The 26,532-nt window shown below is 33.2% G+C and overlaps 1 protein-coding gene across 2 annotated transcripts; it reads right to left on the minus strand.

The window, feature by feature from the left end:
* Nucleotides 1-171: 171 nt before the first annotated feature.
* Nucleotides 172-24,002, minus strand: LOC130613677 (carbonic anhydrase-like). 2 transcript variants are annotated; one of them, XM_057435004.1, is made up of 9 exons: nucleotides 23,946-24,002; nucleotides 20,585-20,672; nucleotides 5,019-5,099; nucleotides 3,852-3,893; nucleotides 3,101-3,334; nucleotides 2,165-2,262; nucleotides 1,503-1,595; nucleotides 809-1,036; nucleotides 172-432 (listed from the first exon to the last, which is right to left on the minus strand). In XM_057435004.1, exons 3-9 carry the CDS (start codon nucleotides 5,068-5,070, stop codon nucleotides 229-231), a joined length of 951 nt encoding a protein of 316 aa, XP_057290987.1. In that variant the 5' UTR covers nucleotides 5,071-5,099; nucleotides 20,585-20,672; nucleotides 23,946-24,002; the 3' UTR covers nucleotides 172-228. The 2 variants fall into 2 exon arrangements, with proteins under 2 accessions (XP_057290987.1, XP_057290988.1); XM_057435005.1 differs by lacking the exons at nucleotides 20,585-20,672; nucleotides 23,946-24,002 and having other exon boundaries at nucleotides 5,019-5,176.
* Between the last annotated feature and the right edge of the window lie 2,530 nt (nucleotides 24,003-26,532).

Below are 26,532 nucleotides of genomic sequence, written 5' to 3' on the forward strand. Positions count from 1 at the left end.
TTGATATGAAGAAAGAAAGGCCAGTATTCGAGGTTGGACAAAGATAGTGCAAACTAAACTGAGAATTTCTTGTCAATAAATTTATACGAAGAATGTGCAGTGACGTAAAATGTGTATAGTAAGTTGTAAATCGTAAAGTTGTGGTTGTCAAAAAATTAGGAAACAAACAACACAGCTAATGTAGTTTCTTCTCTACACAAGCATAAAGTAGATACTTCTTCACGCGGCTTACAAAAAGTTAACAATTGAAATGACAAGCGCTACCACAACAGTGTAGGAGCTGATGACACGAACTCCTGCAGACGTCTCCGACTTGAAACTTTTTTCCACTTTTCGGCCATTCAAAGGTTGAGTTGGCCGATAGTTGTTGGACATGAAAGCAGGAGTAGATGCTGTTTTGGTTGTACCTCTCAATTTTCGGAAGTTTTCAAGCTAAAATAATAAAAGTATAAAGCTTTTTTTTTCTTTTATATTATTTATTGACACATGTTTCTAATGAAGTTTAGGAAAAAGAATGGAAACTCTTAACAACACAGGCAGGATGAAATCTGAAAAAAAGAATCAATTAAGCTTTTCTGCCAGAGTTTGAGGCTAATTTTGCAATAATTTAGGCAACTAGGGTCATTGTTTAGGTTTCTTTAGAAGAAGAACAACGCGTAATTATTTAAACAATTTTTCTGGAAATAAAAACACTTTTTTGAGAACCTCTTGAGTTTTCTGGAAATAAATAAATGAATTGTTGAATCCTGACAGAATTTTTTTTTGACTTTTTATTTCATAAAACAGATAACAAAGGTTGTAAGGGTACCTGCACTGAGCTGACTGTTATGTACTTGCTGTTCACTATCCACGTGACACTTTCGAAGCATTTTGGTGTTGTTAACGATCCATTGTATGTGAAATAATTCCCGGTTGAATCTGCTGGTATGAGCGACGAGATGGGAAAAGCAGGGATGTTCTTTTTTTCATCTTTGTCCGTAACAGATGGAAATTCTTTGACAAATGTTTGAAAAGCACTATTTTCAGTACTTCCGGTCTAAGGTAAGAATTGTTTTTGAGCAGTCAGATATACAGGGAGTAAGCTTTTGCGTGGAATCCGCCAAATAAATCCATGCGAAAAATAAAAGGTGGTTTTTTAAAATTTACTTTCTGTTTCGCTTTAGAAGAAATTGCTTATCATCAACCGGAGCTTGGTAAGTGATTTACTCCTGAACGCGTGTTTCGTAAAAATAAATAACACGCGTCTTGCGGATCTTCTTGCGGATTATTATGCAGAAAATAGACCTTGTAAATCTATTCTGCATGTACAAGGTCCCTACTTCTTTATATTCTACATTTAACAAGAGAAATTAGGCAGGAATAGGATGCAAGCGCAACCTCGTCCCCAGGCCCATTTTCTCTTTTTGACAATCTCGGATATCAAAAAAGCGAAAAATTGCCCTGGGAACGAGGTTAGATACAAGCGCTTATGTAGGTATATATAAGGCAATTCTTTCACTCACCTCTATAAAATGTCCCCAAACAAGAAGCCCGTCTGATTTTGAAGCTGCCTCTGAGACACTTGTGTACTTTGCATTGAAATGCACCAAATGCATCTACAACAACAAACAAGGAAATTATTTCTTATCCCCTGAATGTTGTTTCTGTTGAGTTTCAACCAAAGGTAATGCGAACAACACTTTGGTTATATCTTAGAATAATACCTTTCTTTCAAACATAGAATTGTATCTCCTTCTCTTTTTTGCCTCCATACTTTAAGGTATCACCTATCCTAAACTTATGGTCACTTGAGGATACCGATTATGCATAGAATATCTTCTAAAGGTTTTATAAAGAACGTAAATAAACTCTATAATATTTAAATTTATCCTGAAAATTATCGATTCTACAGGGATTCAGTTGATTATGTCATATTTGAAATCGGTTTGAAAGATACACCTTTTAGGCTTTTTCATGCTCATAATGCCACCAAAAGTGCTTTCGTTGAAGTCAGTTAAAATACACATAAGTGCAGAACTTTTTAATACACAAAAACCTCTATGTTTAAAACTAAATGCAAAAAATGAAGTAAGAACTGTGACAGAGGATACATGAGACTAAATAGAAAGTGACATTTTTTACAAGCAACCAAAGTACTTATCGTATCTAACGACTTTACCCATACCTCAGCAGGGAACTGTTTTTTGTTTAAAGTGTGTTCTGAACCACGGTTGTTATCACTTCCCCAGTGGAAATGAAATTGTGCCAGCCTGTATGTAACACCTACAAAACAGTAATAAAAGATTTTTGAGGTAGTTATCACGCATATTTGTCCCCAGGGTCTGTTGTCTCTTTTTGACATCCAGACACGAACCTGTCTCGTCGTCCGGATATAACAAAAAGAGAAAACAGACGCTGGGAACGAGGTTCGCTATTAGAAAATAAAGGCTGGAAAATTCTTAATAAATATATTCTTGCTATTGTTAACCTTACTATAGTAAATTTTCGCGCGTATTTATTTTGGCGAAGTGAAAAAAAGTCAGTTTCACGAGGATTATTTCTTCTGATTTAGCAGGATTTTTTTTTTTTTTCTTGTTTACTTTCCGTGTTAGTGTCAATAATATTCACACAGAAATAAACATGGCCTCTCACGAGTATTTAGGTTTCCAAAGTTTGATTATTTCATAGCCTCATCCCCATGGTCTTGTGACCCTCAAATCAATCAAAAAGACAAAATGTTCTGGGAACGCAGTTGGTCGTTTAAAGTGCGAATATAAGTTTACTGCAGTTATTTGACCTCGACCGCAGAAGTTCTTGTTTTCTTATAAGAGTTACGTCTTTATGACAAGAGTAAAAAAACCTGGGGACGAGATGGAGCACACCCTTTTCTTTACGTAGCCGTCCAAGCTAATATTTCTAACATTTTTTACCATTTGGCGAATAAAAAACCTGACAATAATAGGCACCTTAACCGAAAAATTTTCACAAAGTTATGATATACTTAGTAATTATAATTGTCAAGACTCCTGTTGCCTATAACCGGCGAAAATCAATCTCCTTAAAGTAGTTAGCTATATCCTTTTTGTCCCAAATAATATTTAAATAATCTAGTTGACGTTACCTTTATGTCCAATCATAATCGGACTCTTATCGGATGTTCCATCTTTCAAAATGTTCACTTGAATTGTATGTCCGTGATTGGTTAATTCGTAGGTGAGTCCCGTGGTGAGGTTATAGTCACTCAACGTTAATGCTTTTAAGTCAGAGTTATATGTCACGTCAGCTTCAACAATATTTATTGGAGACTGTTTCTTTCCACCACACTTGGGGTAAGTATCCTTCCAATTAGCTGGTCCTGTAAACACGAAAAACAGAACAAACGATATACTCTCTTTAAGGCAGGCACCTCCGTTTAACGGGCAGATTTTATTACACCTACCGTCTTATAGAAAACGTTTTAAAAAGTGGACACACCAACAACAGACATATTTTTATACACGAAATACAACCCCGTCCCCAGGGTTTTGTGGCCCCTGAGCCGTTAATACAGAGTTATCAACTTCGTCAACAAGGCAAAATGGCCTGGGAACGAAGTTACACTTCAAATGAAAGCAGTGTTTTTCCTATGATTTTTATTTTCGTTGCTATTTTAAACATCAAGAAAAAAACATATTTGAACGAGTACATTTTTTACTATTTTGTTAATTTTGATGAAAAATAGGTCAACCTCTATCATTCAGTGTGTTTCTATTCAAAACGTTTGTGTATAAATAACGAACATTATCGCTATCTTCCTTTGTCTGAAACGATCCCGCAACACCACTCGTTCGCAACGAAACAGAAGCTAAACCCTCGGTAAAGAATAAAGTTACCTTCACTTGAAGAACTGTTGTAATTCCATCCTTCACAGGAAACTAAAAAAAAATACACACAAAAAAACATTTTATCTCTAGTTATAATAACGACAAGGTAACATGTTAGAAGGCTTTTTTAATAGCTACACATATCACAGATTTGTATTGTAAGATATAGTATAATTCCGATAACTCGAACCTCAGATAACTCGGATTTTCAGTAACTCGAACTGCTTTCAAATTTCCCTTAAAAAATCTTTGCTAACGCTTTCTCTTCACTCGATAACTCAAATAGCGGTTCCCCATGTTAAAATACTCGCAATAACTTGAACTCCAGAGAAAAATGCAAAAATTTGAGAAAAATAATGCTTTAAAAAATAAATTTCTTAACGGATACAAGCTATACCCAGTCCCCAGTCCATATTCAGTGAATGTGTTCAGTGTATATTTTTGTTTGCTTTAGAATACTCTTTTGAACAAGCAAACCGGTGTAACCGTTAATAAGTAGTCAGAAAAAAATACTCCCCCAGTACCCCATGAAAAAAAGAGTCATTATTGCATGTAGAAGATTCGAATAACAAAAAAGAATAGCTGTTTTTATATTAATGAAAAGGTGTTCTATCAACATCGTCCCCAGGGTCTTGTGGCCCCTGAGCCGTTATTACCGAATGGCCAACTATTTTCGCCGCTATCAACTTATCAACAATAAAATTTACTGATTTTAAAAGTCTAGCTGCATTGCTCTGTGATTAAGTTCTAAAAATATAAAAAATGTTGGAACAGTTGAAAAAGTTTTCTAAAAAAAAGACTAGTTGGGTTAAAGATTCGTGCGTTCTTATTCACTTTATCTACCTTTATCTTTTTATAAACATATCTTCTCTGAACTGAACATTGTTATTCTTAGACAATGACCCTTAAAAGACTATTTAGATTGGAAAACTCTTAAAATGGTAAATTAGGAAAAATAAACATGAAGTTCATATTTGGAGAAAATGGTAAAAAAGAGTCTAGTTTCATTGATTCATGTTGGATGATCAGACGACTCACTTTTGTTAAATATTTTGAGATGAAAAAAAATTAAATTTAAAAACACTTTTTTAAAAGAACATTTTTATCCCTTTAGTTTCTGTTTCACCTGCAGAAAGCAAACAAAAAGGAATCAGTTAAATAAAAAATGAAACCTACCTTCTTTAAACACTTTCGAACAACAAAGCACCACCAGAACAATCCAATACATTTTTCTTTTGATAAGGTTCTTTTAAAAATCTAAAATAAAATAAATGTTCGTCTTGAAAACATAGGAATCGCTTTACAAACTGTTTGTAGTCACTGTTGTATATTATTTACACTTTAGGTGTAAACGTAAATGAAACCCGATCTCTCACATCTCTATGGATACAATAATGTCTTATTGGAATTGGATTGGAAAAAATGAAACACAGCTGGTTCTTAACCAAAGTCAGGGAAGGTTTTAAAAATCGTTCAAATTCTTTATAGTTTCTATTTTTTAAGGAAGTAAAAGAAAATTAAATTAAACTCCCCTCCCTATTCAATGTTGAATTTATTATTTGGATTACTAGTGCCAGGTCTTGCGAAGACACTGTTGTCAAAACAGCCAATTTGTTGACACTGAAGAAATAACAACAAGACCGTTGCTATTTTTTATTTTTCTTTAACGTTTCGGGTGTTCATCCACCCATTCTCAAGAAGTGTGTACAATTTCATTTTTTTTCCAAATTTACATACTACATATATTCTTAGTGGACTAATGAACATATTGGAATCGAATATTTGGAATTAACATATTAAACATTTTGGAATATCGGCTCTCACAGGTAAGTCAATTAACGCTAAACAATCTGCTATCGGTAATCATCATAAATAGTGTGTTTATCGCGCAGTGTTTGCCGACTTTTTGACGTTTTGGCTTTTGGTAAGAATAATTACCACCTCTAGAAATTAAATATTCATAATAAGAGAATCGGTACCATTACATCTTTTTGATATGGTTTGAGCAATTATTAATCTTGGAATATATGTTGTGTAATATTTTATGTGTACGGTCTTTCATGCTTGTATAAACTGGATCGTTGAAACACGTTACTTTGAGCCTTTTGTTAAAATATTTCTTCAAACAATGTTTTAAGCGTCTTTTTAGAGAAATTTTTTAACTTATTATCACTAAAAATAACATGAAACCAAAAAGTTCACGGTTTACACTTCTACTGGCGGAAGTCTCTTTTGTGCATATTGGGTTATAGTACACTCGCAACATGATCTGTTTTAAAACTACAGACAAATGCATAGACGAGTACAAACGAGTAACAGACGAGTGTAGACGAATCACAGACGCGTACAGACAAGTTACAGACATCTGTGTGTCGATCTTAATGATTATTGACCTTTTAATAGTGCTTACAGTTCGACTGATCGAGATGTCATAAAATAATTCATTAAAGTATCAATTGCATCAGGCACATCAAAAGGACTTGATTTAACCAAAACATCGCAAACTTCATCTGATTGAATATCATTTCCGTCTTGGTTGTCATCATCAACTTTCTTCAACTTTTTTCAACATCATGTATTTTTCGGTAATTGATTTATTATCAACAGCTTATCTTTAGCTCGGTCAACAGTATGGTGGCCGAGAGCTTCCACGCAAAAATACGTCTTTTTAAAATAGTTTTGTTAACAAAATTTAAAAACAAATTTGAAGTTGTTTTACTTATTTTTGTTTCAGTTTAAAATCATTTTAAATTTGAGGTAAATCGCATTTTTTAAATATGGCTGCAAAACGCAACACCAAAGAATGGAATCCAATAGCCAGAGAAACCAAACAAAAACGAATGGAAAAAGAAGTGTTTTTTACGTGATAGCTCTCGGCCACACCATACACCAGTGTGTTTTTTCTTTATTCGATTTTATCGTTTATTTTATACTTTTTTTTAGAAAGTCATTGATGTCCCACTTGGGACCGTGTAAAAAACGGTTCAACTTAACATTACTTATTTTGGGTCTCAATAAGGCGAAGTATTTTTGCATGGATTTAGTACGAAAGTTCAAGGGACTGACAAATTTGGTCCCAATTAAAAACAATAAGTCCCACTTATCCTGCGTCCCACTTAACGTGTGTGTACTATATTTTGTTGACACATGTTCTGGAAAATGGCTCAATGATGCGAATTTCTTGAAGATTATACAGTGGACTTCCTTATCTTGAATTCGCAAGGGACCAAAAGAGTTCGAGATAGAGAAAGTTCGAGATAGAGAATATAAAAGATTGGATTTTTTTTCACCAAGGCTCGGCATAGCAAACGTACAACCCTTCTTCGGTAATGTGCTTTAAGGCTGCGAATGCCACCTTGGTCGATTGGTTGGAGTATAAACGTTGTATTTGGTGGTAAAAACAGGAGTTGAACGTCAGTTAAAATTGCGATTGAGGGGTGTGCTGGACAATTGTAAATGATCGCAATTTTGAACCAGAGTTTTGTTTTTAAGTTTCCTTTTGACGGCTGACTTGAAAACCGAGCAAAACAAAGCCTACTTTTTCCTTGTTTGAATCCAAATTTTAAATTTCGAATGTCTTGCGTGCGTTCGAATTTTTCATTTTACAAACTTTTTTGTTCTTTTTGCTGTGTAGATGAACCCTCAAACGCGAAAGAGAAAAGGTCGCAAGGGACCAGGATTTTTGTTCGAGATAGAGAAAAATTCAGAAAAATGGTATCTTTTTTTCCGAAGATCGATAGCCCAGGGATACGTCACGATATTTAGAAATTGTGGTGTTATACGAAGGATCTCCTTGGTTATACGTTAGTGGAGGTATCAACTGTAAGGTTCTTTCCAAATGAGTTTAGGGCATCTATCTATCTATGAACATTTTTGATGTGATAGCTATCATCAATAAATTTGCATTAAAACTCAACCATGTCCGACTACGGTTTTACATCAATCTCCTTAAGTTCTTCTTCTTCTTCTTCTTCTTCTTAATTTATTTAACGTCGGAGAAATAACTATGTACATATAGCTTCCTGATATAAAAAAATAAATAAATACATACTTATAAATATACAGGAAACTAATCAAATCCGACAAAAATTTGTTTATGGTTTTATGAAAAATGTATAAAAATTAAGAAAAAATATTTAAATAGACCGAGTGACTGAAATCATACTCCTTTAGTTTCGTTTTAAATTTTTTAAGGCTGTTACAACTTTTCAATTCGGAAGGTAAAGTATTCCAAATTTTAGGCCCCAATGAGCGAAGACATTTTTCCCCAAAATTTTTTGTATTAAAGTTCAATGTTTTAAGATTATTTAAATATTGACTTCGTACTGGCCTGTTTGTTTCGCTGCGTTGAAAGATGTCTAACATAAATGGCGGATTTAAATTATTAAGAGATTTAAAAATCTCTATACATAGATTTCGTATTCGCATAATTTTCATGTAGTTACTTTTGTTCTTGGTAGAAATGTACCTTTCTTTTCTCTCTGAATATCCGCTATCTACAAATTTTAGGGCTCGCTTATGGAGTTTTTCGACCCTAGAAAGTGATTTTGAAGATGAGAAATTCCAAATAAGTGGACAGTAGTTAAAGTTTGAATACACAAAGCTTTCTGCTAAGACACTCTTAGCTTTAAAAGGAAGTATGTTTTTAAATCTATACAAAGCATTTAGTTGCGCAGATGCTTTCTTGCAAACCTCATTTAAGTGCTGATCAAATCTAAGGTTATTGTCAATTTTAACTCCTAACAGTTTGACTGTGTCTTGCGAATATATGTTTTTATCTCCGATTCTTATCAGTTTACTACTTGTGTTTTCTATCCTATCTTTGCTGATTATAATGCATTGAAATTTGTCAGGGTTAGCAATCATTTTATTTTCATGTAGCCATGCTAACGCCTGCTCAGACTCACCTTCTAAAATTTTAATGAGGTTTGGAATTGAATTGGAAAAGCTTGACAATGTATTATCATCAGCATAGTTGTGTAGGTCACTTCTGGTTATAAAAAGAAAAATATCGTTAAGAAAAATATTAAAAATTATCGGGCCTAAGATTGATCCTTGCGGCACGCCTGAAAGAATCATTTGGAAAAGACTGTAGTGTCCGTTTATACGAGTAGATTGTTCTCTATTTGTTAGGTATGACAGGACAAATTTCAGGGCATTAATTTCAAATCCATATGCCTCAAGTTTAGCGATTAGTAAATCATGTGGCACACAATCGAATGCTTTTGATAGATCCATTAAGACTGCACCAACCACGTAATTCTTATCAAGTTTTTTTTTCCATTCTTCTAGTAAACGAATTAAGACATGCTGTGTGTTATAGTTTTTCCGATAGGCTGACAAAAATATTGAAAGTTTCGATTCTATGAAAGACATGATTTGATCCTTCATTATGTTTTCATAGAATTTTGAAAATACATTCAACACACTGACAGGTCTAAAATTTTTAATGCTATGTTTGTCTTTGCCTCCTTTGTCAAGAGGTGCTACCGTTGCACGTTTGGCTCCATCGGGAAAAATATTCAATTTTATGCTGCTGTTTATAGCATTTTTCAATGGGCCAATCAGATATTCACTAGCTAACTTCACAAGCTTTGGGGGTATTTTGTCTCTACCTGGAGAGGAATTTATGTTTAAATTAGTAAAAAGTTTTTTGATTGTGTTGTCATCTACCTCCTCAAAGTTAAAAAAATTTATATTTTCGTTGCAGGCTTTAATTTTGACAATACTCGGATGACTCTCGTATGTTTTAATTATCTCATTAATTAGTCTCTCTTTGTCTAAGGAATTTCGATAATCAATTGATATTGGCTTGGTTCCACTACTTTTTTCTACAATGTTAATATAGTGTTCATTAAATAATTCAGCAAGCTCACTGTCATTGGTTATCTGAGCACCATCTTTGATAATCATAATGTTATCATTGTTCAAACCACTTTTATTGGTTATAAACGGCTTAATAGTTTTCCAAAAAGTTTTATTTTCTACAATCCCAGAATCTATAACATTTTTAAAATACATTTTTATGGCTTTCTTTCTGAGTCCAACACACTTATTTCGTTGTTTTTTATAGTTAATCTTGTTTTCTTCAGTAGGATCTTTATTGTATCGGTTTTTAAATCTTGACCTGGTATAAATGGCTTGCCTAAGTTCTTTATTCATAAAAGGTGCTTCATTTCCCCTGAGCAGTTTCTGTTTTAACGGGCATGCTTTTCAATAATAGAACTAAACGTTTTTGTCAAGTGGTCGTAATTTGAAGCAGGGTCATTTTCATTAAAATCAAAACGTGTATTCCTAACATCAGAAAGAAACTTTCTCTTATCAAACTTTCTGTTACTTCTATAAACAATTAGTTTTGGTTTCAATCTTACCAGATGAGATCTTAGGAAAGTTGTAATCATCAGATGATGGTCACTGAGTCCAGTCTCAGTAACCATAGTGTTTTGAAAAGACCTTTGTTTATTTGTTAAAATAACATCAATTGATGTTCCTTGTTCACTTGCAAAACATGTTTTGTCTTTGACTAAGTTTTTTAGGTCAAAAGTATCGCAAAGAGAAGTTATGTAATGATAATTTATTATTTCGTTTTTATTATGAGTATCAATGTTTATGTCCCCCATCACAATGATGTTATCACAAAATGAGAGTGTTTTGTTTAGAATTTTCTCCAAATCTTCAAAGAAACTTTGAAGATTAGAATGACGTGGTGGACGATAAAGGGTGATAATAGTCCATTTTTTGTTTCTGACGTTTAGCTCAGAACATATAATTTCATTACTTGTAAGGTTAGCTATGTTTATTTGCTTACAAACCACTCCCTTTTTTACATACTCAATTAGCCCACCCCCATTTTTATCCCGATCTTTTCTAGATCTTAATTCATAATCATCAATAGTAAATTGACTATTTGGAAAAGTACTATCTAATTTTGTTTCAGATAATACAAAATAATCTGGAGCAAATTTCACAAAGATTTCCCTTAAGTCAATTATTTTTTTCCTTAAACTATTTATATTCAAATATCCTATCAATAGATTGAAAGGATTTTTGATTCTAATATCACAGACATTTTTCAGAGAATTTTGTAAATTATATGTAGAATCATGTGATTGGTCAGTCTCAAATTGATCATTTAATTCCTTATTGCATTCAGAAGAAGTAACCCCATATGGATGTGTTACACCCTGGGAGCAGGATGCCGTAAGTTCAGTGCTTATCCTATCAGAAATCAGTATACATTCGTTTCTATAAAATCCAGACCTAAAAAATTATTTATATAAAATAAGAAATTATTAGCTAACAAAACTTTACCACTTTCCATTAGATGTAATCCATCTTTCCATAAATTAGATTCCATAATATTACTATTGTCGATAAAAATATAGCCATATTTCTTTTTCTAAGTTCGTTCATAAATCCCGCTAACGCACCATCTGTGCAAGCGATGAGTTTACAAGAGTCATAAGGATATTAAACCCAATCGGAAAAGCACAATAGGCAGTAACGAACCAACTTCAGAAGGTTACACGTTTCTAGAACGCACTTGATCAACAGGTAAAGGAGAATGTGTTGAGATTTTTGTTATTTAAAGCAAATTTCCCAAGTAAAAGTAAATCTAAAGGATACACATCATCGAGCGACATAAAAGTCTGTGTTAAAAACTTTAATAGTTACTTCTAAACATTGTAAAGTCTTTGAGATCAAATGCCATTTATTTGACAAATTTAACTTGGTGTTTAAATCGTAACATGGAGCTACATATAAAAAAGTGTTTTAATTTTCAAATGCCTCTGTATTATTTGTTGAGAAAGAGCTTCGTTCGCTTCAAAGAAAAAAAGCCACGGTGTTGAAGAACTTTCTCCCAATATATTGAAGGTTTTGTCTTCCACGTTAGAAAACTACTGAGACATATAATAATCATTTCAATGAAAAATACTGCACCGACTATTTGGAGATCATAGAAAGGCTATTCTCAATATTTAAGTCTGGTGACACTAAGCTGAACTAGTAAAAAATGACCGACCAATTTTAATTTTCCCGATATTATCTAAAATATTTGTAAACGCAGTCCACCATCAATTTTATAATTTTCTTTAAGATAACAATCTAAGGATTGTCAATATGAACTCCGTAAAAAAGGTTAACCAAATTAGCAAGTGCTTTGCTTTGTAACAAAATCAAAAAGGAAATGAACAATAGAAAGCTTATTGGATGTGTATATCAAGACTTGTCCAAGGTGTTTGACACGATTGGTCATTATATTCTGCTAGACGAATTACCGGCATTTAATGTCACTGGTTTATTCAGAACTTACATGCTTTGTGGATTTTCTGTTTAATCGAACATAATTGGTAAAAGCTGTAGTAGAGTTCATTAAGGATCAATTTTTGGTCCATTGATCTGAAAGACTGTAAAAAAACTCAAATACTATACCCTATGTTGACGATACCGCCATTTTATATTCACACAAAATGTGGAAGATATTGGATATGCCTTAAATAAGGATATAGCTCTGATTGGTCAATATTTTAATTAAAAGGAACTTCTTCTCAACCTTAAAAAAGAAACACAGAAGTCCTCCTTTTTGGAAAAGCAAAACGCCTTAAGTTTCATGGAAGAAATCTCATAATCAATCTTAATGTCATTTGCATTAATTTTTGTGCAAATGATGTGTACCCCGTAAATGCCATCAACAGTCACTTGACAATAATCAAAAACTTTGACTGAGATTACGAGAAGGCTAGTGGTCGCCTGCGCTTGTTCCAATCTGCTCGACGAAATCTAACAATACATATGGAAGGTCAAAGGTTTTCAAAATAAATGTACACTAGGCGAAGAAATATAAGGTACCCCTATAATAAGCCGGAAAAAGATGTACTTAATCTCAATATTAGAGTTCAATCCGCAATAAAATAGCCGCGCTTACACGGAGCTTTTTTAAAATCAGGGTTCTGCAACGGCAATTACACAGTAGCTTTATAATCGGCCTCATCCTCGCGAGACTTCATGCAACAGTTGCTGGGGACGAGGATGCTTTATACTTAGCCTCGAAATGAAAAATTGAACTCCATGTAAATTAAGTAAAGGAAGTTTGCGATCAAGTTTTTTTCTGCACACGTATGTAAGGAAAATGGTACCTCAATACTCAAGACAATTCTAGTTGGGGTGATATCCAACATCGATAAAAGAAAACCTTGAAAGTTATATAAGGTTAAGAACGCGAGTTAAGCACGTATTAAATCATTTATTCTACTTCAAAAAATCTAAATATACGATTTTAAACACCAATTAACAAAAAACGCTTTGTGTATATCGAAAGCAAATATCCCTGTCTATTTATTTAATTTCGAATTAACGATTTCAGCGTGATACAGCGTTTACATGGAACTTTCATTTTGCCTCAAGTCAAATGAAATGTCAGCTAAAAAGAATTGCCGTCGTGTTTACATAAAGTTTTACTACGGCCGCAGCCTTGTTTTACGCCGACCATACAATTACCGCATATGCACAATTAGTTTATTTATTTACTTTATTTTATGAAAATTTATACAGGATGGGAACTTCAGTCATATATACAAACAGTATGTACAGTAAAACTGCTATTAAAGTTCGTCAGGTTGATAATAAAAATTGTGAAACTAAATATATGATAAAAAAATTAGTAAAATTAGTTAAAAGCAAACTAAGGATGTACAAAGTGAAAGGTGGAGTATGTGACGATGACATTAAATGGCAGTGTGAAGGCAAATAAACAAAAAAGACTAAAAAGATGAATCATCGTTTATTTTTGTCTTTAAGATCGAGTGAAATTTAAATTGAAGTGAGTTTCCTTTTTGGGATTATCATATAAAAGTTCAATCTTCTCTAAGCAAAACCATACTCATGAATATTCATTAAAGGGGCTACGAACCGGTTAAAATGCTCACATTCCGTATATCCCGCGCACATATTAAAAATCCGGCAAACGCGTTTTGCGCAATGAACATACCAGCGCACTTTGCTCGCTGATTCAATATTTTTTTCTTAAAGTATATTACAAAGAAATATTTTAGCAAGACTCATTCTGGATAAAAATTCTAGATATATTTATATGTTCGAGTCTGTAAATTACATACATGCCGAAAAAATAGCCATTTTTGATTTCCGCTGCCATCAACTCGACTTTCGTGTAAGTCACTAAAGTGGAAAACCAACAGCCGTTCCGTAGCCCTTTAAAAATTAAATTAGCCCGCCTTTCTACTACAATTTTAGTGGTTGTTACACGGAAACATACGTGGAGTCCTGTTACATTGTTTACAAAACAGAGCTACCATTTTGATTCCATTGCAAAGATGCAGATTTCCGCAATGGGTTTTAAACACAGCACGATATACAAAATATAAAAAGGCGCATATAAAGACGTTAGTTTTACATAATGAGAGGTATTAAACAGCAAGTCATGGGAAAAATTAGTGTTATGTAAGACAGGTTTAAATGTCAATTTGAAACTCGAGTTCAAATCGAGAAAAACACACCGTGCCTTATTAAATGAATATGATCAGTATTAACGCTTATCAAATATACGTTTGTATAAACTGATTAGGATGGAAAAGACTTTACGTGTGTCAGACATTTGGTTGTGTTGGACATCTAGGTGTGTTGGACATTTAGGTGTGTTGGACATTTAGGTGTGTTGGACGTCTAGGTGTGTTAGACATTTAGGTGTGTTGGACATTTTGGTGTGTTGGACATTTTGGTGTGTTGGACATTTAGGTGTGTTGGACGTTTGGGTTTTACTTTTCTTGTAATCAGATTGAAAACAATGTACAAATGAACGTAATTTGAATGAAAATGTTACATCAAAGTGACATATTTTTTAACTGGCAGAAGCAACCATAATGGTTTTTGATGAAGTCATCCCCCTCCCACCCACCTTCCCACCCAAGTTACTTTCAATTACACTTCCCGCTCCTCCCCATCTTCCCTGTTTATTCCACGACCACTACCCCCTTTTTATTCAGTACTATAGAGCTTGGAGGAAAGAAAGAAGTTTTTCTTTCCTTCCGAGCCAAAGGTAAAAAATGTCGAGCGCTAATTTAGATTATTACAGTAACTTCAGTTGCTGTTTATTTTTCTAAAATTAGTCCGTCGTTATTGATTCTAAAAATCAAGACTTAGGCAAGGCTTTACGAGAATTGTATGGTGTGAATGGTAAACCATAGTCATAAAAGTCGTTTTCTTATGACTATGGGTAAATTAAGGAACATTTTTTTAAAACCTAAAAGATAATTCAAAATAAACAATACATTCCGCTAATGACACAAAAGCCAAGAATTTTTTTTTAAAGAATTTAAGCCTGATGGTAATAAAAGTCTCATATAATAGTATCCGCATTATTTGTGTTCAAAATGGTTTTCCCGCAGCTTTTTACGGATTCCTCTCATCGTAATTTTATTCACGCTCAGAGACACGAAGTACTGTTGTACGGCATACGAAGTACTGTCGATTTTGTCACGGATTAACAACTATGACGCTACAAAAAGCTGATAGCTTGGCCATGATAAAAAGTTTGTCAGCCATTACTGAAAATACCAACCTTTGCCTGAGCTCACAACCACTCCAGAAGGTTGTAGAAGTTACAATGACTTTTTGCCACTATAGATGTATAATACTCCTTGTTTGAAAATCTTAAAGTATGTCTGACAAATATATAAACAAATAAGTTCAAAGTACTTTACAAGGAGAAAGTTTTGCGAGAAGAAAATTTCGCGAGGAAAAAAAAATTTTCGCGAATAAGTGTTTTAATTTATTTTGCGTAAAATAATATTTCGCGTTCAACTTGAAAAGTGAATTTCGGGTGGGATAAGCCTTTGTGATTTTCCGTTTTTGTGCAATTTTTTTCACTAAATATTTTTGGAATTTTGACAAATAAAACAGAGGTTTGTTTACATCAAACATTATTTTTTCTTTCTCATTAGAGAATTATTTAATTAGAAAAAACATTAAAATCCTATGATATAGATTTAGACTGATGTAATATTTGTGTTGTCGAAAGAAAAATATGTGAACATAAAATTTGAGTTTTTTTTTCAGTTTAAATTTCGCGAATCGGCTTCTTAGGCTATTGTGCGTGGAATAAACTTTCGCGAATCCCCATGTCAGTCTTTTTCGCGGGTACTTACTTTCGAAAAAATAGCCAAAAAACGCGAAACTTTCTCTCCGTACACTACACAAAACAGTCACAATCTACCCACCAGTTCCGAAGACTACTCCTCTTGAAATACTTGCATTACAGAGTAACAAAATTTGTTATGAAAAAAAGCGTCAAGCAGTGCGTGTTCCAAGGGAATCATCTTATGAGAATGACAATTGCTTTTGTTTTTTTTAAAGAAATTTATATGTATTAATTCCTACGGATGAGATTGCCCAGGAAGGGTTTTGATATGTGAACAAAAGTTCTGGTGGATTAGTAAGCGAAGTAATTGAGTCTTTAAAAGACTTTAATTTTTTTAATTTTTTTATTGCTTTCCCTAAAGTTATAGAAGCCTATGGATTCAAATCATATGTTTACGTAATTTTGCAGATTGTCGTTTTGGAGTAGTCACTGTCGTATTTAACGTTGAGTGCACGTTACAATCAGCTCGTTCATGTTGGTTGTAGCCGGCTTTTTTTACCAGATAACCAACTACACCACATTGGTTTCGAATTTATACAGCTTGATTGCAACCGACGTGAAGATCCCGAGTTATGGGGTCGTCAGCAAAACCCACCCTCGAACCCAGGGCCTGTAGCGTTTTTTGATATGAGGATGAAACGCGTACGAGAAACCTCGTACCTCGTACGCGTTTCATCCTCATATCAAAAAACGCTACAGGCCCTTGGTTCGAGGTTGAGCAATACCTTATTCCATGAAATTAACGGTCATGAAATTAACGCGGTTCAATAAAATTATTTTGAAAAAGGCATTTAATTAACGCGGTTGCGCAAGGTTGCTTTCAAAAATGCATTAAATTAACGCAAATTTGAGAATATGTGACATTACACGAAACAAAAGTTAGGGTAACAATCAAACTTACGGTGGTGAAGCGGCCCTCTCTATTACAAGGTGGTTTGGCAATCGAAATAAGATTTTTCTTGTTTGGAAAAACAGTGTTAAAAATTTAAACATTTTTGAAAAAAATGTGCTTTCAGTTAATTTTCCACTTGGATCAGAGTATGAAGATGATACAAAAGCTATTTTAAAAAAGATCACTGAGAAAGAGAACACCGTTGAGCTATCGTCAGATGAGGAGAAAATAGTAGAAAATTTGTAAATATTCTCCTATATGTATACACACCATCCGGATAAACTATCTGAGTTCATCACAAACATATTGCTGCGCGTAGTGTAGTGGTTTCGTCTGCGGCTCCCAGTTCTGGGGACCGCGGATCGAATCCTGCTCACTGCTTGCCAGTATTTTAGTGATGAACGAAGTAGTTCTTCTTAAATATGACGACTCTTTGGTATTAAAGTTTTACATTCATAGCGTCTGTCGCTGGGACAAACGTTAATTGGCTATTTATACAAAATTTATACAAAATCTTGGAAAAACTCCCAACTCTATAACTCTATAACTCGAACGGTTTCCGATTCCTCGTGGCTGTTCGAATTATAGAGTCCCCTGTATTAATAAAGTTTGAATGCACCCTTAACAGGTCTAAAATTACTAATGACAAAAAATTTCAAAATTTGCTATTACTTAAATATGACATCATAATTTATGCATCATAATTAAATCTGAAATTCTTTAAATGCGAATATCCTGAGAACGAAAAGAGCTTTATAAAAAAAGTAAAAAGACTTGTTAACCAACTTTTTAAGCTCTATAATATTATTATTATTATTATTATTATTATTATTATTATTATTATTATTATTATTATTATTCAGAATATTTATGCAGAATATGGCCACTTTAGTGTTTGAAACACTGTTATCAATGTGGGTCCTGTGTTCGGGATGTATACATTAGTATACACCGGCATTACCTGCCCAATTTCCCTCACATTGCATGGGTTGACCCATAGCTGTAGTAAAGACACTTGCTAAACATGCCCGAACCACGGACCTTGTGATTGCGAAGCGAACTCCATAACCACAAAGCCACGCGCTACGTAAAAGTCCAACATCATATTATACCTTAGTTTTCCTTTTAAGCAAATGGATATTTAAAAATTATTATCCGTTTCTAAAAAAATTGGTTGGTTATAGTATGTCCGCTATAAGGAGGTTTCACTGGTAGCTATGTAATTTTAGATTCAAATAATTTTTTAAAGCAAGATTACCATAAAATAATGATAACAAATCATGGAACAAAGAAAGGGAAACAGTCTTTGAGGCCAAACCTCTCGTGAATGACGACTTTTGTAATATTTTACCGTACAGAAGACGCGAAAATAAAAATCTGTCATATTCAAGGAAATAACTTTTTGCAAAAAAAAGATAGGAATTTTCTAAATTTCTATCTTGTTATTTGTCCTGGAAGTCTTCACCCTCTTCGTTGCATTTAGGACCACAAAACGTCTTACACTGCCCTGTGCGGGTAACTCAATCAGATTCAATTAACGTCTTACAATGCTCTGGGGTAACTCAATGATATTCAATATCATTATCATTCTCGGCAGAAATTTTTTTTTTTAAAGGTAAAACTTTCAATTTTTACATTTTAAATATTTAAAGGCAAAAATTATTGTGAAAATAGACAAATGCACGTGATCACGAAAGTGAAGTGGCAGCTAGTCACATTCTCGACCCAGAGCTCTTTAAGATAAACTCGAAAGTAGCTCTGGACCCGTCTGGTCAAGTGAGAGATTCTGATTGGCTAATTATTAGAGGTATATGTTTTTCCGCGAAAGATCGTATTTAGCATTTACATTTAAACTAACATGGCGGTAGGAGAGACGAAGGATCAAAATATGCTCTCTTTAATTATGTCGTGACTGAATTCAAAGCAGATATTAAGGGCTAGGCTATATATATCTATATCTACCAAAAACATAATTCGGCTCTCTCTTTTAACAACAATTACTGTTAGTATTTAAGTATTCTTTAGATAGCTAACTTTTAGTGTTACATACATGTGGCCCACCCACTAGCCAGGCTGAAGAGAGGTGGTTTCTAGCTAGTTAACATTACTTTGCTACTAGCTAGCTAGCTACCTAAAAGTTACTGCATGCTATGCAAATGTTTAGTCATGTAGGGAATTTTTTTTAGTAAATCAGGCAAAACTAACAGCTTCGTCCTGGAAAGTATATAGCTAGCTAATAGATGACTTGCTATAAATTTTGTTTACATTTTTATTGGCAGGCAAATAGTTTTTTAACCAATCAGTTCTTCTAAAAGAATTATTAACCAATTGAATTGCTTTATTTTGCCTGCTAAAAAAATAAAAACAAAAAATTTATCAAGATAGCAAGTCATCTATACTGTCACACTAGCTAGCTACACTTTTTTAGAGTTCTTCTTCCATAAAAAATATAAATTGGTGTTTCCTTCTGACGTTCAACGATAACTATTTTCTTTTTCGCGGAATAAGACGCAGTGAAAAAATTTGTATTCAAAAATGCTGTGATTTAACCATATTGTACTAACTTTAAGAGCATAAGCTTTTGCAAGTTTTTAAGTACTGAGAGTCTTATTATTTTGGAAATTTCGAAGCATTCTCACAAAATTATATATTTTATGTAAGAACCAAAAATTGTGGCAGTAAAATAATGCTTTTGAAGCAGTACTCTTTAGTGCTCTTTAGTGCCAGGTAAGAACCAAGCCAAAAAGATTAAATATTTGCAAAAACTAATTAGTATTCACAATTTCGCAAGGACTACATTTTCGCGAAAATTAAATTTAGCGAATGATTATCGTTAAATGTTTCGCGGTGAGAAATAATTTTTGTGAATGGTTTTTAAAATGCTTGAGCATCCAATCTCACTCTTAAGAGTAAAAATACACTATAGAATTTAGAAACTGTGGAAATCTTCAGACGAACGAACCCATCGAACATATTCAGTCTTTAAATTTTCACTCGGCGTACATTTCCCAGGCATTTCTTTTGGGTGAATCCGTGTTGGCCTGTTAGCACGATGTGACCACAGTCATAACTTTTTTTTGGGTGTCCCTACTTTTTTGTTTATTATCAATCACTTACCAAATCTGTTAAGCATGACCAGCAAAAAAGTCGAGAAAGAATTATATAGAGGTCACCCTAACGCCAGGTGGGTTGTTTTGGTTCTATCATAAATCAATTTCACTACCCGAGCAGAAAGCGGTATAAGAAACAAGGGCTGTGCGTCTGATGAAGCCCTTGCTCCCACACAATATCCCTTCTCTACATACGATTCAAATCCTCCACTGAAGAGTAGGGACACCCAATCGAAAAACAACTTATGACTATGAAGTAACATAATTACTCTGAGATTGCCTGAAAAAAAGCTACGGCGCATCCATTTTGAACAGACAGACAAAGGGTCCTATTAAGATAGAGATGAAAATAGAAGTCAGTAAAAATAATTTTTTTATTTACCCTGACCCTTGTTAACCTATTCGAGAGTTTTAAACAAGACCACATAGTTTGGAAGTCTTAATCTTTAATTAAAAAATGCTCAATTTAATTCTTGCGTTTTTATAATATCCAGTTGATAGTTAATTCTTGCAAAAAGATCAGAAAACTCCTGAAAAGTAATTTAACAAGAGAAGCAACCAAACTGTTAGATAGTTTTCAACTTACCAAAACAGAATTTTCCCAGCGTGATAAAGATACAAATCTTTGAGATGAACCTTGAATTTAAATATCTTCGCATTTGATTCACAAAATTCTAAAATAGCAGATGTGGTATACATTCTAAGGTGTAAGGCAAATAAAACATATAAATTCGTATGCAAGAATAAATATAATGAATAATAAATGTGATAAATATATTCTCAGACATATTAACAAAGCAGTACCAGCAAGTTTAAAAATTGCTTTTCCCTAAGAAAAACATTAAGGGGAAGTTGCTAAACTTTTTTTTAAGTAAGAAACCATGCCAAGAACCTTAGTAGTATAGGTTTCTTCATTTTTTTATACATATATTACCAAGAGTGTTTTACACGGTTCTCAAGAATTAAATACAGTTAGCTCCCGGTAACTGGAACACCGAAAACTCGAACATTCATTATTACTTAAGTTTCTTTTATACTTTCCTATAAAAAACTCCGGTTAACTCAAACCTCGGATTACTCGAACCATAGAGATATTATATCTCTATGCTCGACCATTTTTTTTGAATTTGTGCGTTGTACCGATGAGGTTTGGTTGTACCTAGCAAGATAGAAAGAAAGATAATCCAAGATGTAACAAGCAAAAAATGGGCGAACTATTAACTCAGTTAGATTTAAGAAAATAGAAAATTATTTTCTAACCTCCTAGGGGTCATACACAAATAACTTCCAAAGGTGAATTTTAACACTGTCTTAATGACATGAACTGAGCGGTTAGAAGGGCGTTTGCTTTTCTCGATTTACTGGAACTTCGCGTGTCGTCGCGGTAAGTGTTACATGCGGATATCGCATAAACTGCATCCAGCGCATTTTCAAATTTCCTGATCGAGTCCTCACATCTTCCTAAGTAAAACTTTAGCAGCCTGTCGGCTGTGGAGGTAAACAAAAAATATCGACTAAAATGGCAAAACACAGTTGTTAAGGACAACAGTAATATAGGTACTGATTGCAGAACAAAATAGGACAAAGTTTAAGGGTTATTTTTACACACTTTACTACACAAATCCACGGGTGCGCCCGTCCTTTTCATACCGCATTGCGTGCTTCTCGCTATTGCGCAGCTAAGCTACCATTTTGCGCGACAGACAGACAGACAGACGTATACGGGTATTATAATATAGATGAACTGGCTAAATATGGCGAACAATTTCGTCAAAGAAGGTAAATGCAGGGTTTATTTATTTCCAAAGGGTATCCAATCGGTGATAAATAAATCCTATTTTTTATTTCTTTTACAAAATAAACGGTCACAATTAGAAATAATAATTCGCTGGAAATTGAAAATTCGTAAATTAATTTTGCTTCCATGTTAGTACGTGTTTTGCGTAATAAATATGGATTTTGAAATAGGTTTATTGTAAATACTGCACGTATTTTTGGAATACATAACTTTACTAATGTAGGAGTTAAGATACCACATTTAAAATTTCTTGAGCAGTTAAAAATGTTTCGAAAAGAAAATACCTGTGCACAACTGAAAAACTATTTTTGATGGAAAGCAAATTTTTTATAAGTTAAGCGAAAGACAAGCAAAAAAAAGAAAATTAACAAACAAAAGAAGTGATTATTAAATTGACTTATTTTTGTCTTTAAGGCTAAAATACACGGTAATTTTAAATGGACCGCTTAAGGATACTGTAAGGGTATAGACACACATAGCTATTCAGTATATTCATTGCTTCTCAAAAATAATATTTTTTTCTTCAATTTTTTTTATTGAATATGAAAGCAAATTAAATTGTCTATAGGATAATATAAATATGAAATTTCGGACATTTAAAGTCATGTATACATCGTGAAAAACGAACATATAAAATTCCTCGTAAAAGAGTTTTTCGCAACCTGACCTTTACAACAATAGCCTATTCAAAGATGTGCAGAAGGTGTTAAGCGAACTACCGACAACTCATTAATTATTTAAATTCCGGTAAAAGAAAAATCTGTTGTGCTGAATGTCAGTTGGTATAAAAAGCTTAGTGAGATTCACACATAATATTTCTTTGTTCGCTTTTCAAAAGAAGCTGTGTTTTAAGTTTGCCGACCAAAAGAAGTAAATCCTTTTTTATCCTACTTGCAATCAAAATTTTTAAAAAATAAATATAGAAGTTGGTAGGGAATATCAAACTCCACATATTTTGAAAAAAATATTTTATTTATACCATTACTACGGTGGCCGACAAGTGCATAAAAAATCTTTGTTGTGTAAATTTTAAAAAATGCGTGAAAAAAATCTAATATGCGTAAAAAAAATGTTAAATGCGTAAAAATAATGCTTGACAACCACTTTGACTTTTCTCAAGATTGCGAGGCTGAATCAGGAGGACGTACTGCAACCTTGTCCCCAGGACTTGACTACTTTTTAATAATGAATCAGGACCCTGTACAAAGACAAGAATACAAAACATTTCAAGCGAAAATACGCTGATACACATGCTCCTTGTTTTTAATTTTTTTAAACAGAAACATTGACGAAATTTGATAGGCCAATAAGAACTCGGTAAAATGGTCTATGGATAGGCTTGGTTCCTAGATAAAGAAGACATGCGTTCACAAGGGTTTATTGGAGACAAATAAAGAGTGCACGACTAAGCGACAGGTAAATTACCAGCACATTTTTACTTTTAATTGCGGTTGTCAGTTGCTGACAAAAACAAAACAAAAAACACGAGGACGCCTGAATAGTGTCCTTTTTTGAAAGAAATAAAAGCATGGGAGTTGTTTGTCAATAGTAAAGCCTGTTCCATCTTATGACACATTTTCTAAATTTGTAATAGTCCTTTGTGTGCAGTTGAGTTTGTTCAATCCTATGACACGGTTTTTAAAATCGGGAGATTCCTTTGTCAATAGTTAGGCTTGTACCAACCTAAGACGAATTTGTATACATATGTTCAAAGTTAGGCCGGTGTCCGTCGTTGGGTCAAAAAAGAACTTCATCAAACTTGCCCGCACATTGTAAGCAAATTTTGCAACATTTGCTTATAATGTGCGGGATCATTTATTTATTTATTTAATGACAAGGTCACGGCGCAGACAAAAACTAGATATAAGATTTTTTTTACGTAATGAAATTATTTTTATGTATATAACATGATTTTACGCATATAACATTTTTTTTACGAATATTAATTTTTTTTACGCATATAACATTTTTTTTACGCATATAACATTTTTTTACGCATTATAACATTTTTTTTACGCATATAACATATTTTTACGCATATAACATTTTTTTTACGCATTTTTAAAATTTACACAACAAAGATTTTTTTAGGCACTTGTCAGCCACGGTACATTTCAATATCCTTAAATGTAAGATAAAAAAAACTTACCGTGTAAACAGGAGATGTACAACTTTTTTCGGTTATATAAGTTTTTTTTTTAAAAGTTGGACATGTTCAACTTTTGTTAAAAGTTGGAAATTTTCAACTTTTGTTAATTTTTTTCTATTGAAATTAACAGAATGGTTAATAAACTATTGTTTAAACTAAAGATTTGAGCATATTTTTTCTTTTTTTAATCGCGACTGCTTCTTTACTTCTACCATTGTTGCTTAAATTACCGTGTATTTTAGCCTTAAGAAAATGTTGAGGAGTTTTTATGTTTTTTTTGTTTCGTGAGTAGTTTTTATAACTTATATTATTATAACTTATATTATTATAACTTATATTATTATAACTTATATTATTATAACTCAGTTATTATAACTGATTATAACTTACCATAAAACAAATTCAGATGAAAAATCTTGATTGTTAAACAGCATCATTTTGATGAAAATAAACGTTAGATTATTGCAACCATCTAATTTTTGTTCTTGTAATAAAATTTTCTCAGCTTTATTTTACATGCAGAATATGAGTAATCAAATTAGTTGAAAGCTCGGTTTCCAGAAGGCGTCTAACTGGCGTTAATTTTACTGAGTATGATTTTTAAACGCCTTAGCGCCTTAGTGTGGAGGTAAAAAGCACCTGTAGTGCCCGTCATACGCTCATTTTGCGCCACATAAACGTCTTGTAGACGCCAATTTTAAAATCAGTTGATAATTTTTAGGCGACTAGTGGGCGTTTATGCCTGAGATAAAAGAAAGCCGACATACTTCTGCATGTTTTCTCTATTATTTTCAACCTCGAACCCAGGCCCTGTAGCGTTTTTTTGATATGAGGATGAAACGCGTTTCATCCTCATATCAAAAAACGCTACAGGTCCTGGGTTCCAGGTTGCATTATTTTCCGTCATATTATAAACGTCTGTAGGTATTTGTGGGACCTGCGTCTAACTGAGGCGTTTAACATGTAGGTAGTGATTAACGCTAGTTGAACACCTAGCAGGAACAATATGTTATACGCAATATTTTACAATTTATTGTACTTCTCCCAAGTACTTGTGTCGAAAAAAAATTATTGAATTAAGCAATAAAATACTATTCCCGAGGCAATGAAATAAAAGCAGCTATTGCTTCTAAGAATTCCTTTTACGAGAATGCGCTTTCACTTTCACTTTTAAGATGGTACAATACGTATTTGTTAGAAGAAACTTAACTTTTGACCTGATACCTATGTTGGTAAACAAATGGAAAGCTTAGCTAAAAGTGAAAAACATTACAAGATTATTAAAAAAAGTGACATCTTAGTGACACAGTCTATAAATATAAATTGTGGCTTGTATCATAGAGACATGATTAAAAGAGAAAGAGACACAACGGCTATTCAAGCTATTGTAGTAGGCGCGCCCCTGATGATGGTGCATTCATGAAAATTTAAAGTTTCTGAGGCTGGATTGTTTCCTTTAATATCTCTATGCTTTTATCCAATATTTTTTATGCTAAAGTTGATTAGAGACCTTTTAGATTTTAGTTTGTGGTTTATAAAGTGGTTGCCTATATATAAAAAAAACTCTGATAATACCTTCTCAAAACCGCATTTCAAAAACATTTTATGGCTGTGACCAATACTGCTGTTTTTCCTAGGGTTGCTTAAAAATTTTGTATTTTGCATTTTGGTATTATTACAACTTCCTCGTTTGTCAAGGTATTGCCTGTAGCTAGGGAGCTAGCTAGCTATTCATAAATTGCCTATTGGAAGATACTGCGTGGCTGTTTTTTTTTGTTTTTTTTTGCAAAATCTGAGTTTTAATAAAAAAAATACAAATATGGTTGACAATTTATAGCTAACAGTTCAATCTGATATTTAACAGTGGAAGCTGATGTCTGGTGTAAAGCGCCGCCATTACGGGTAATGGTTATTTTGTAACTCCATGCTATTGGGGGCATTTTTATGCACTTCGGTACATTAGACCGAACCAAGTATACAAGTTTCGCAGACTTGCAACAAATGAATCAACAAAAATTTCTGCCTTTAAAGCTGTTCATACATGTTTGTTGTGTCTAAAAAGAATAAAGACTTATATTGCTCACGAAATTCGCTGTCCAGTTGATTAATACATTGTTTTTTTATAAAATGGTTGTTATAAAAAGTGAAATCCAGATCATATAATTTATTATGATATTACCGTGTAAAATTTTCCAAACTTTTCCAATCTTCTTTTTTTTTGTCAAACAAATTATTTCTTCTTCAGCCGTTCCCTAAAAATCTGGCATTCACTGCGTAAGTAATTCTTCTGTATTGTTTGTGCAAATGATAGCTTAATAGTATGGTTCTTATAACTATACTTCTAGAAACCCTAAATTTATTTTATTGAATTTTCTTATAAAGAGGAATGCGCGCAAAGTGATCAAAGGGAAAGTTAGGAATTAATAATCTTTTCAACGTTTCTAGAGGAGCTATTATTGTACTTTGCGTTTATCTTCATATAGTGCATCAGTGCATCAGTGCAGCATTATCAGTTAAAAAAAAAAATTAAAGATCATTTACGTACTTGGTCACTCACATCTTCATCTCCTGAACAAAACCGACTCTT

This window comes from Hydractinia symbiolongicarpus, chromosome 11 (assembly GCF_029227915.1).
Source record: "Hydractinia symbiolongicarpus strain clone_291-10 chromosome 11, HSymV2.1, whole genome shotgun sequence".
NCBI lineage: Eukaryota > Metazoa > Cnidaria > Hydrozoa > Anthoathecata > Hydractiniidae > Hydractinia > Hydractinia symbiolongicarpus.

Excerpts from the sequence above, each read along its gene's own strand:
- LOC130613677 (XM_057435004.1), bottom strand. The coding sequence starts at position 5,070 with ATGTATTGGATTGTTCTGGTGGTGCTTTGTTGTTCGAAAGTGTTTAAA. Across the intron at positions 3,335-3,851 it reads CAACAGTTCTTCAAGTGAAG|GACCAGCTAATTGGAAGGAT; the intron begins GTAACTTTATTC and ends TCGTGTTTACAG. Across the intron at positions 1,596-2,164 it reads AAAAACAGTTCCCTGCTGAG|ATGCATTTGGTGCATTTCAA; the intron begins GTATGGGTAAAG and ends TTGTTGTTGTAG.